This window comes from Leptonychotes weddellii, chromosome 2 (assembly GCF_054177405.1).
Source record: "Leptonychotes weddellii isolate Sample4059 chromosome 2, ASM5417740v2, whole genome shotgun sequence".
NCBI lineage: Eukaryota > Metazoa > Chordata > Mammalia > Carnivora > Phocidae > Leptonychotes > Leptonychotes weddellii.
The window spans coordinates 116,697,172-116,709,377 of record NC_138370.1 but is presented as its reverse complement, the minus strand read 5'-3'; the positions used below and the strand labels follow the sequence as shown (position 1 = coordinate 116,709,377).

At 51.5% G+C, this 12,206-nt stretch overlaps 1 protein-coding gene across 1 annotated transcript; it reads right to left on the bottom strand.

The window, feature by feature from the left end:
* Positions 1-606: 606 nt before the first annotated feature.
* Positions 607-6,593, bottom strand: NKX6-1 (NK6 homeobox 1). The gene is made up of 3 exons (XM_006737925.2): positions 5,035-6,593; positions 3,135-3,307; positions 607-864 (listed from the first exon to the last, which is right to left on the bottom strand). The coding sequence occupies exons 1-3, from the start codon at positions 5,702-5,704 to the stop codon at positions 607-609; spliced, it is 1,101 nt and encodes a 366-aa protein (XP_006737988.1). The 5' UTR covers positions 5,705-6,593.
* Between the last annotated feature and the right edge of the window lie 5,613 nt (positions 6,594-12,206).

Here is a 12,206-nt window from a genome sequence, read left to right as displayed (position 1 = left end):
AAGCATTTTACATTTTAAATATTCACAATAAAGTAACTTCTAGTCAGTGTGACTCACGATTTATTTACAAAGAGCCTTCAACAGGTTGCTTTAGTCGGCACAGCAGTTTGTGGGGGGAGAAGCCGCCCGCTCTCCTCCCATCTGTGGCGGTGGCCCGCCCGCGTGGCTCCGAGGTCCCTGCGGTGGGTGTGGAGCCTTCAAGAACACCTCTCCGCGCCCCGCCCCGGCCGGCTCCGGGGGCGCAGGCGGGAGGGGGCGGTGCGGGGACCGCGGCAGCTCGCGCCGGGGGGACGGGTCTAGGGGACCGAGCGGGGCCAGGAGGGTGGCCCAGCTGCGAGTTTCGGTTGCCTTATCTATGCAGTGCATTTCGAGGTCTTTTCTGCCTTCTGATCAACCCCCGAGTCTCTCTCTCGCTCTCTCTTCCCCGACCCCCTCAACTTCCAGGTTAAAAAAATAGATATGTACATCTCAGAAAATAGCAAAGGGCCCCGGCGGTTGCGGCCGGGTCCTCCGGGGCCCCGAGGGGCGGGCAGGCGGGGCGCGCGCGGTCCCCGGGCGGAGGCCGGAGGCCGGAGGCCCGGCAGCCGCCGGGGGGGCGGCGGGCGCTCAGGACGAGCTCTCGTTCTCGGACGCATGCAGCAGGAGGCCGCCGCCGCCGCTGCTGGACTTGTGCTTCTTCAGCAGCTGCGTGATTTTCTCGTCGTCCGAGTTGGGGTCCAGAGGCTTGTTGTAGTCGTCGTCCTCCTCCTCGTTCTCCGAAGCCCCCTTGAGCCGCTCGGTCTCCGAATCCTGCTTCTTCTTGGCCGTGGCCATCTCGGCCGCGTGCTTCTTCCTCCACTTGGTCCGGCGGTTCTGGAACCAGACCTGAGCGCCAAGAAAGGGGAGGAGAGGGGAGCCAGCGGGGACAGGAATTGAAGGCGAGCGGATCCAGGCAAGGCTGCCTCTCCCAGACCCCCTGGTCGCTCCAGCGGGCGGGCCCCTGACGGCCTGCCACCCTCCCTCAGAGACCTTCCTTGTTCGGGCCATCAAAGTCTGTCTCCAACGCCCCAGCTTCCTTCGAGTATCCCGCACCGACAAACTGACTGCCGTTGCCATAGCGATAGTAACACAAGAGTACAGACGTTGTCAGTGAGCTATCTCTAAGAAGAGAAAAAACTTGGAAACTTAAAATAAGTTTCCCTAAAAATGAGCCCGCTTTCCTACTTTGTAGTTTGAAGTAGAAAACTTCTCACCTTCCTACGTTTGCCTCATAATGACTGTGATTTTATTTGTTATTTACTTTCTTAGATTAAGACTTTGAAACAACTTGAAGTGTACTTGCTTCTTAGTGTGATTTGTGGGGGAAAGTACGGCATTTACCCCAGTTACCTCTGTTCTCCTTTTCATTTTTGGATATTTGTCTGTTTCACGGATCTCAAGTCTGAATCCACACAAACATGGTAGGTAAACACTCCCCTCCCCATTTACACTTGTAATGTACCATGTAAAGTTAAAAAAAAAAAAAGAAAAAGATTTGCTAAAACAGAAACCTCAAATCACTAATAATAATCAACATAAATGCTTGAAAATATTGAATAGGTTAGCTAAAATCATCACAGTAGTTTGTGTGTGAGTCTTTCTCTGTTGTTTTTCATAAAACCAAAAATCAAGCTGAAATTTTCATTAGTTATTTTTTAAAGTGAAATTTTGCCAATTACATTATTTCCCACTGTTAGCATGTCTAGTCTTTCAAATATTATTTTAATATTGTTCTTCTCTAAGACATTTATTTTATATAACATATTTTAAGCTATTCACGATGTTTGACACCGTGCTTGATACACATAATTTAACCTAAAGCATCAGCAATAAGCAAACAATTTCCCAAAGATATTATCCTCTTTTTATGCTACTCATCCATTTTCTCATCCATTATGTATTTTATCTAGAGAATCAGAATTGTTAGGAAAGTGATTTTTATTTTCCTTATACAGCTATAATAATTCACTTTTAGCCACACAGACTTATTTACGGTGACAAATGAAGACTTCCAGATTACTGTGGTAGGCTCTGTACCAACCACTGCAAAAATAATTTTAACTGTGATGGTATTCTAATGGTCACAAACAAAATCACTCCTGAAATGCATTTTATGATGCTTGCCCCAGGGGAAATACACTCTAACCAGCAGACGTGGCTAACAGTTATTCCTACTTAATTTAAGGAGCAACAAGATTACTAATGAAAACAGACTTATACTCCTTCCCCTCCAAAAACACCCAAATATAATAAACTGAAGAAGAGACACAAAAAAGAATGCTGGAAATACTGGAAACCATTAGATTTAATTTGCCTACTGGTTCAATCCTTTTATTTTTCAGGGAAAGATTTCTCAAATTTGATTCCCTGGAAATATACTATACAACTCAATTATAAGCTAAGTGACATTTTAATTATAAACTGTTGTCACAAACAGTAAAATATCATACATCTGTTGATGAACTTAAACAGAATTCTTTCGTAATACAGTAATAATCTTGTCAATACATTTGGAAAATTGCTATTCCAAAGTTTTGGTCCTCAGGTAAACTAAAAGCAGATTCATGTCCTGCTAAGTTGGATCCTGTGGACTTTTTTTTTTTTTTAACCTACAAGTTAATTTAGTAGCACTATAAGGCTGATCTACATCGAGAAATTATATAACTAGCGGAGCTTGAATTGACAAACAAAAGCTTGAATATCCTTACAGATTGAATAAATAGAAGCTATCTAACTGGCGTGATCTATTCTAAGGGCTGATATTTCGGTCATGCTTTTATTCTCCAATAATGGCGAGTTCCCCCAGCACATGCTGCTATCTAGATTAACCTAATTTCAAAGGCGGGGGCTTGATTCCTTTTGTTCATCAACAGTTTGCCCGCCTCGAGACCCCAGGGCCTTTGTAACCCCCCACTCCCACCCCCTTCGCTGATTTCATCTTCTCCCCAGGCTCCTAAGATCCGCACCCCGGAGCGGCTGTTTGTTAGAGGGTTGTGTGTGTGTGCGCGCGCGCGTGCCCTTGTGTGTGCGTGTGTGTGTGCGCGCGCGCGCGTGTATGTGCGCGCGCGCGCTGGGGATTGGGAGACCATCCCTCGAGGTTTGCAAGGTCTACTCACCTTGACCTGACTCTCCGTCATTCCCAGCGAATAGGCCAAGCGAGCCCTCTCGGGCCCCGCCAAGTATTTCGTTTGTTCGAAAGTCTTCTCCAGAGCGAAGATCTGCTGGCCAGAAAACGTGGGTCTCGTGTGTTTTCTCTTCCCGTCTTTGTCCAACAAAATGGATCCTTGATCTGCGAGAACAGATAAACAAGGGATGGGGAAAAACAATCGGTTACAAGCGGCTCCACTGAACAGAAACAAACTCAAAACACGATGTTTTTTGGAAAGCTTATTCCGCGGCAGACATCAGAAGTGTCTGGCGCTTCCAGTCCCACCGCGCGCCTCCCTTGGCCTTTTTACGCCCACCTGTTTTTAAAAGCCGGGTGTGTTTGGAGCAGCAGTAAATAACCTTCTGCCGAACACAGACGTCAAACAGTGAGGGAGCGCATTGCTCAAGTTTGCCGGGGCCGAATCACCAGGCCCCAGTAAATTGAGGAATGCCGGGAAAAGGCCCCTCTCGCCTCCCAGTCCAGTCAGTGCTTGCTCGGCCCCGGAGACTTTGCTTGAGGATGACTAGGTTTTTTTTTTCTTCCCCCCCCCCCCTTTTTTTCCTTTCCTTGAACGCTTTCTTAACCTGTGTCCGCACAACAAAGGGCGCCTTGTTTTTTGCACACAAGAGAGCTAAATCGCCCCCAAGTCTAACGCCTCTGTGGCCGAGGGGGAGGGGGTGCCGCCTTTGTTGGCGGTCCCTACATGGCCATCAAAACGAATACAATAGCGTCTCCCCGACACCCTCACCCGCCCGGGCCGCCCTCCATCCGGAGGCTTCCCAAAGGAGCCTCTACTTAGCTCCCGCAACTTCCCTTAGTTACTAACGCTCAGCCACACGAAAGAGGCCTGGAGACTCGGGGGACTCAGTCAAGAGCAAAGAACGGAACAAGAGAAAGACCTGGGCTGGGCCTCGAACTCCACTTGGAAGATTAGGAGCCTCCGCGGCGGTGGCCAACTACCCAGAAAATTGGACGGATCGCGGGGCAACTCAGTTGGTTTCAAGCAAGGTCTTGGTGGGATGTGCATATTCCCCGGTCCTTCTGTCGCCACCTCGTTCTTCCTCTGGTTCATTTTCATGTTAGGATGTTGAGGGCCACGATGCTTCTCAAAATTCCCAGGCCCAGGATGTCCCGGCCCTTCGCCACCCCCACACCCCTTCCCCCGGGCCGAGGCAGGTGGGAAAGTGAGAGCCCAGCGGAGGGGAGTGGCCCGAAGTGACTGAGCTCGTTCCTGCGGCTGCCGCGGGCCTGTCTTCAATGGGCTCACCCGGCCCGACTGTTCTGCGGGGGGGGGGGGGGGGGAGCTCCTCGAAGGCGAAGAGGTTAGGTAGGGACACCCTGGGCCGAGAAGTACATGCAAATACACGCACTCGGGCGGGGGTTGTGGAGGGCTTGCCGCTGTCGTGCCCCACCAGTTCGCAGGGAGGCCAGTTAGGCTGGCGTAGGTAGAGTGGGGCCCTCGCCGACAGTCGGGAGCCAGGAAAGAAGGGGTGTAGCCGGGGTCTCAATGGCCTCTCCTGCCCTTCCCACCTCTTTAACCCAGGCAGGGCCTGAGATTGTCGTCAGGCTGCTCCAGAGTAACCGAGGCCTCGGGTGAGACACACGCCTAGCACCGCGTTGTTTTCAACGCGGACTCATGCACACCCGCTCCTCGAGGCGTGCCCAAGACTTGGAGAGCGGGGGGGCCCTTGGACGCAAGCTCAGGGAACCCAGAGTCCCTCAATGAATGCCCTGGCAGAGCCCAAATCGTGCGATTCTGGCGCTGCCAACCTACTGGGGAGCCAAGAGGGTGCACGGATCCCCATGCACACTAGGGGCTATGACCCGAGAGTGGGCAGAACACGCACAGCTCAGGCGATCGTACTCACGAGGAGTGCAGGCCAGGCGGGCGTCCCTCCAGGGTGGGCTCTGCATAACTCCTGGCCAGAAGATGGGCGTCCGGCCGGGCAGCTCGGCCAGCGGCTTGGGGTACCGACCTACGGCGGCCACGGCCGCTGCGCTGGGGCTGAAGTAGAGCCCAGGCGGCGGCGGCGGCGGACTCAGGCTGCTGAAGCGGGGCAGGCCAGCCAGCAGCCCCGCTGGGGATGAGGCGGCGGCTGCAGCGGCCGCGGCCGCCGCGGCAGCTGCCGAAGCGGAGGAAGCGGAGGTGGACGAGGAAGAAGAGGAGGAGGAACCCGAGGGCGAGGCGGAGGGCAGGGCGGCCCCTGAGGCCACGGGCATGGAGGGCCGGCTCAGGATATCGTTGATGCCGTGGGGGGTGGCGGCTGAGAGCTGCTGTGGGGGGCTGCCCAGGGATGAGAGCCCCCCCGCCGTCGGGGGCTTCAGGCTGCCTGGGTTGTGGGCGCCCAAAGGCGGGGAGGGCGACGACGAGGAGGAGGAGGAGGACGAGGAGGAGGGGGGGCCAGCGGGCAACGGGGGGTACGCCGCGGGGTACAACGGGGTCTTCATTTCGGCCATGCTGTGCAGGGCAGCCAGGGGCGGGCTGCTGAGCAGGAACGCGCTCTGCCGGGTGCCCTCCATCGCCCCCACCGCTAACATCCCACGGCCAGGCCGGAGCCCGCAGCCACTCAACGAGGGCGCCGGCCGGTGCCCCGGTGGGGCTCAGGAGAGCGAGGAGTGCCGAGGGCGCGAGCGAGGAGTAGCTCCGCGCTCCCAGAGGCGACCTGCCAACTGGGCCGAGAACGCCGCCGCCGAGAGTTGCTCTCGAAGCTGCGCAGCAGAAATGTCCAAACACGCCACTGGAGAGGCGGTGGCTCGCCGAGATCAGTGGGCGTCCGGGCGGGTTTGGCTGTCCTTTCGCTCCTAGAGTCGGGGACTCAATCTCGGTCTCTTCTCTCTCTTCACTTTTCCTCGCCTCTCAATGTGCGCTACTTCTCATCTCCCCGGGAGAAATAAGCAAAGCAAAACCCAGGCCGGCCCCAGAGTTTGCAACAAAGTTAAGAATCACCGAATCTCCACTTCGATGTTGGCGTATAGGGACTGGCTCGCTTTCTTTGGGGAGTTTTAAAGGACTCCAGGTTCCGCCGGACGCGCTCCTCTAATCTTGACTGCCCTGTTCTTTCGCCGCGAGGCTGATTCGCACTCGGCGCTCGCTGCTCCCGGGGAGAGAGAGAGCGCATCCAGCCCGCGGGAGGATTTCGCCTCTGGGCGGGCTTCCTCCGCCGACTCTGCCAGGGGCTGGTGCGCCAGAAAGGGCAGTGCCACCAATCCCCGCCGCTCCCGGATTCGGCGCGCCAACCCGCCTTCCTCTCTGGGCCACGGGGCACTAGAGTTGCAATATTGAAAAGAAAAATGGGGAGAAAAAAAAAAACACAGAAAAACAAAGACTAAGTGTGAAAAGTCTGACGGCTTCGGTTACGGCTCCGTTCGTCTGTCCACTTCTGCAAACGGGCCTGGCGACCCCCGCCCCACCCCCCCAGCACCCTCTCTTCTTCTCACTCTCCGCCTTTGCCTCTCCTCTCTCGCATTTTCTTCGCGGCTTTACAGGGTTCGTTCTTCTAAGTCCTGTCCTCTGGCCAAGCTGACCCTCTCCGGCTCTTCGACTCCCTCTCTCTCTCCTCTCCTCTCTCCTCTCTCCCTCTGGGCCTGACAGTTCAGATGAAGCTCTCAAAGGTAATAAAACATTTGCATCACTCCCTACCCCTCTTTAGCTGGGGGACGAAAAGGAGGGGGAAGTGGGGGTCCAAAATGAGAACTTTGAGGGACGTCACTCAGAGGCTGCCGGGGAGGCGGAGCCGAGGAGCCGGGTACAGGCCGGGGGTGTAACCACCGTCTCCAATTGCGCGCAGCCTCGGGCAGCGCGTCGCCTCTGGGGTACGCCCACTCCGGAGCGCCGCGCCCTCTGACTGGCTGGGGAGGGCGAGCTGTAGGGCCGCGCCCGCTTGGTTCCCGCCTCCTCCCACCTCCATCTCTTCTGTGGGTGGGGCCAGGGGGTGGAGCCTGGCGAGTGGTGCGGTTCCGCCTTGGGGCCAGCGGACGCCTCAATTAATTGTGTTAAATAAAATGGAAAAGTGGAGGGGGGAGCAGAGACGGAGAGGGTATTACTTTTTAAAGAGAAGAATAATGAAAATCCAGCCCTTTTATGGAAAAGCAGTTCATATTCTTCCCTCGCCTCCAACCCTCGCCTGCTCGCGTCACCCTACCCACCCCCCTTTCCCCCACGAGCTCGCGACGCCTCACCTCGAACAGTCTGGTCCCTTGTAAAATGGAGCTAATGGAGCGGGCAGCCGGCGCAGCCCTGGCCTAGCTCCTTCTTTTGAAGGGATTAATTAAAGGCCATCTGGGCTCTTCCAGAATTGTGTAAATTAATTTGTTGCTCCTTAAGCCTGTAGATGTCCTTAATCCCCTAGTAGGGCGAAGGATCGTCCTCTTCCTTTTTTGCCACCGCCCTCTTTCCTTCTCTGTTCTTTCTTCGTTACTTTTCTTTTCATTCTTAGGTTTCTCAGCAATGATATCATTTATAGGGTTACTCAATACTCAGAGAACAGAATCAGCATAATGGGAATATTTGTTTTTCAGGTGATGTTTAGACCTGAGAGGAGTGACCCCCCCCTTTTTTTTTTTTAACTTTTCTTTCCTTCGATTATTGTCGTTATTTATTCTGAGTTTACACGGGAGCAGAATCACCAAAAGGGGCATCTATATAAGAAGTATCTGGGTATGCCCCAGGGGACTATAAGTTTTTGAAAACTGTCTCCAAAACTCTGGCCCCTTGCCCTCAACTCCAGGGTTGTTTTGAGAGATGGAGATGTTCAGCCTTCTGGGTTGTGGTGATGGGATGTCTAAGATTTAGGAGTTGGAGAGTGATTTCCTTTATTCCCTTTCTGTCTTCCATCCCTGGTACCTTGTATGAGGATCTTGAAATTGCTGGCAGGGTTGAGCTGTGCAAGGGAGGAGGAAGACTTTTGCACAATTCTGAGATTTCAGGATGTTGAAGTAACACACCAATGAGGGGTAGTCACTAGAGCAATTTGGATGAGATCATGAAGTCCAAACTTAATTCTTAGAAAATAGAAATAAATAGCTCAAGAATAAAATCTGAACGGCACCACCCATGGATGGAGTTTGACTGTGAGTGCCAAAGCCCTCCTATGGGTCCAAGCACCAAAAGCTAGGAGGGCTTATTCCGCTTTGATAGCTCTCATTTCTAAAGCTTTGGTCTTTTCAAGGTGGCAGCTTGAGCTTGAGTTGTTTTTTAAAAATGTTTTTGTTTACCCTTTGCCACTTTTATTATTCATTTCTGAGATAAAAGTAATTTTGTTTTTATTTGGTCCCCCTCTTCGTTCTCCACCCGCTGGCATTAACTTCGAGACTGGGCTAAATCGATCACTTCTCAGACCTTAGACTCTGACCTGAAAGAAAGTGAATTCCTTCCTCCACGTGAATTATGCTGAGTTGGGCAAGAAAACAGTTCATGCGGGGACTGTCTGCATTTCCCTACGAGGGAGGATGCTCTGCTGGGCTATGGGTCTAAACCCCAGCGCCCTGCCATTTCGGCCAAAAGACTTCAACGGAAGGATGAGGCGGGGAGCCGAGCTGGGGCCGAGTTGCTGGAGCCCCTCTGCCCCTCGCTTCGTTACAAACGAAACTTTTCCTTACCTCACGGGCTTCCACTTGACAGTGGCACACAATCTCCCTCCTGAACCCCCGCACCTGGACCACCAGCGACCTCCTCACATTCCCCCAGTACACTACATTCTCAAGAACTAGGTAGGAACGGAGGGGGGGAAGGAGGCCAGTGATCCCCAAAGATTCCAATTTCTAAAAACGATCCCCCCTTTATTTCATGTAAATATTGTGACCCGGGAAAGAATTGGATATTCTCCTTTTGTAAATTTAGTATCTGCTACGGGGAGAAGTGAGGTAAAGAGACAGAGAAATATGACAGAGACATTCAACTCAATCCAACCAACTCTGGCTTAACTGACATTGGTAAATAGTTGCAAAGCTGGGTGCAAGGCATTTCCATCGTTTGCTTTTATTTATCATTCACACTGAGGAATTAAAATAGCAGCATTTTTTTCTTGTGACAACAAAACAATTCTGGGGTCTGTGTACCTTGATTCCCGGGGGGGTTAACCCTGGGTGCCTGAATCCCGCGTGAGGCAGCTAGTATTCCAGACACACACTGCGCTGCGCTGAAGGAAGGCGGATGCCTCCTGCCTGGTGCTGGTTGTCATCGATCTGCTCTGTCTGTCTCCAGCTGGGAGCGGGAAGAGCGAGAGGCGTCTTCCGAGGGGGGTGGGCTGCTCCTGTCACTCGCGCGCGGAGAGATGTCACCCTGCCCCTGCAGAACTATTACCACCTTAGGGGCCGAGTCTTGGAAGAACAGATCCCGATGCTGACCAGGGAGGCCTGTTTCTGGTCGGGGCCGTCCTGCACGCGGCTTACAGAGGCCCTAGAGAGTCCGGACTTTCCCTTGGGGAATCCCCAGGACCCGCACGCCTTTCTGCCCAGGACCTAATAAAGTCAGACATTTCTAAGTCCAAGTAGGAGAAGACTCTAGTAGAACGTGTAACACGTGGTCGCGACACCCCCCTCGCATTTCAGCACAATATATATATTTTAGGGGGGGGCTGTGTTTGAAAGCGAACGATTTGCATTTTAATTGAAAATAAATGAAAGAGTGTTGGCAAATTTTGAGGTTGCAAAAAAAGCTAAAATGATAGGGATGAGGAAAGCTACACGCCTGCCCTTGACTTTCTTGAGCCCGAGAACAAACGAACCAGTTTTCAAGTTATGGTTGTTAGCCTGCTCCCACTGTTACGCAGTTAGACCCTCGGTCTAACCCTGGATCAGAATCGCCAGGCGCGTTTGGATTCTTCTGCTTTAAGTTAAAGGAACAGCCACTAAATTCAGGATAACTCGCAGAAGGAATGCAAATGAAATCTCAGCTAAATGTACTTAAATTCAGCAGTCGGGAATGAATGATAACTATTCTTCCCCAAATATATTAACGTCCAGTGTTGGGGATACTCAAGTGTAGCCACAAGAAGCCTATTTTACATTCGCAAAAGGCGGGGGACACGGGCGGGGGTGGCGGGTATGAAGGGAATTAGGTGTGTGTTTCCGGCCAATAACCTCTCTGAAATGTGTTTGCTTCAATTGCCTAGATGACTTCTTTAAGGACTCCACTTCGCCAGGGAGTGGGACCTGTGCGGGCTGAACCCGGAGGCCAGCTGGGTTTATGTGAGTATTGTAAGAGGGGTTGAGCAGGCACAAGGGAGAAGGAAGAAATGTCCACAAGCTTGAAACAAGTCAGTCTCAGAGAAGGAGAGCAGGGGAAAGGGGCTGCTTTTCTGTCTGTCCGTCTCTTTGCCTCCTGTAAACGCCATGAAGGGGAACTGGACCATTGGCTGCTTCTGCTGACCAGCAACTAAGGAGACGGATTTGGGAAGCGCTGGAGTAGAAAGAGGCCAACAAATGCCCGGTGACCGAGAGTGCTGTAGGGTCTTGTGGTCCACGCTCTCCCAATGAGGCCAACAAAATATGTGAGGGAAGCGACTGTGTAGACTTAGAATCTGCTATCGGAAAGATCTCAAACCCCAAGCCAGGACATCCCTCAGGGATCTTCCAAATGTCAGCATGGCCCTCCTGCTGCATAGTTGCTGAATAGTTACTGAGCTCTCACGGGAGATACGTGCACTCGGAAGGGAGGGTTCTGAAATGTCCCAGAAGATGAAGAACACTAAAGTCCAGAAATGTCTGCAGTATCAAAACCCAAATTCAGGAACAAGAGTAAATGCAAGAAAACACTAAATACCTTGCTGGAGAGAAAACTGGTCTTGAATTTCAGCCAAGCATGTAGACATGTATATATAATCCTCTCCTCTCCAGAATTTTCTGCGGAGACCCATTTGCTTCCAGGGAACACTCCCTTGCTTGCAAGTATATTCTGAAAAACGGGCTCCGGCGTGGAAATCCTGTGCTTGAAGGAATGTCTGTGGGTTACTACAATTCCTTTACGGAATAAAATGCTAGCCCAGTTTGATCCACCAGATTATACAGTGTCTGATGTGAACAGCCATGAAAAACTTACACCTGTATACCTGTATAAATAACATCCACGGAACATAATTTAGGTAATTTAGTTCCTCTTCATGTCCTGCTTAGAGTTGTTGCTTCTGACTTGGGTGTGCGTGCATGTGTCAGAATGGGTCCTTCCCGTGCCTCACACGTGCGGCTCCTTATTCTTCGTTGAGAAAAAGTTATTTCATTTGCATTGCTGCTTGGTTTACAAGTGTCTGGGTCCTTTAGAAGTCCCTTTGAAAAAAAACCCTGAGCAGTTACCGCCCTCTTGTGGAAAAATAACTTCTTAGCGTTTCACTCTATCGAGGGAAGACCGGCCTCCCGAGTTGTTTAAGTGCCATACAGGATTTACGATCTCGATGAGGCGTCTGCCTTTGTTTCACTCCAGGGTTCATGGATTAACATTTACTTAATTTTATCTGAAACGTCAAATTCATAAAATGAAGTGTGGGCCTGACAGTTCTTGCTTTCTCAAATAGCAAAAGCTCCCTAAAATGAACATTTGAGATTTTAAATCTTTCTTCCTCACCTACCCTTTTCATGCTCCATTGTTGGACTCAATGGTACTAAAACAAGTTTCTATTTTTATTGGAATCATTTTTGTTTTCTACTTTTCTTCCCTGATTATCAAAACAATACTATGCTCAATACAGAACACTTGGAAAGTGGAGACAATTATAGAAACAAAGAATGGCCCATAATCCCACCTTCAGGGGCAAATGCTTCTGATATTTGGCCTATGTGCTTGCTATCTTTTCTCCAGGTTTTAGGCTATGCTTTGTTTTAATGGTTGAGATCACATTGAGTGTATCCTTTTTTTTTTTTAAAGATTTTATTTATTTATTTGACAGAGAGAGACACAGCGAGAGAGGGAACACAAGCAGGGGGAGTGGGAGAGGGAGAAGCAGGCTTCCCGCCGACCAGGGAGCCCGATGCGGGGCTCGATCCCAGGACCCTGGGATCATGACCTGAGCCGAAGGCAGACGCTTAACGACTGAGCCACCCAGGCGCC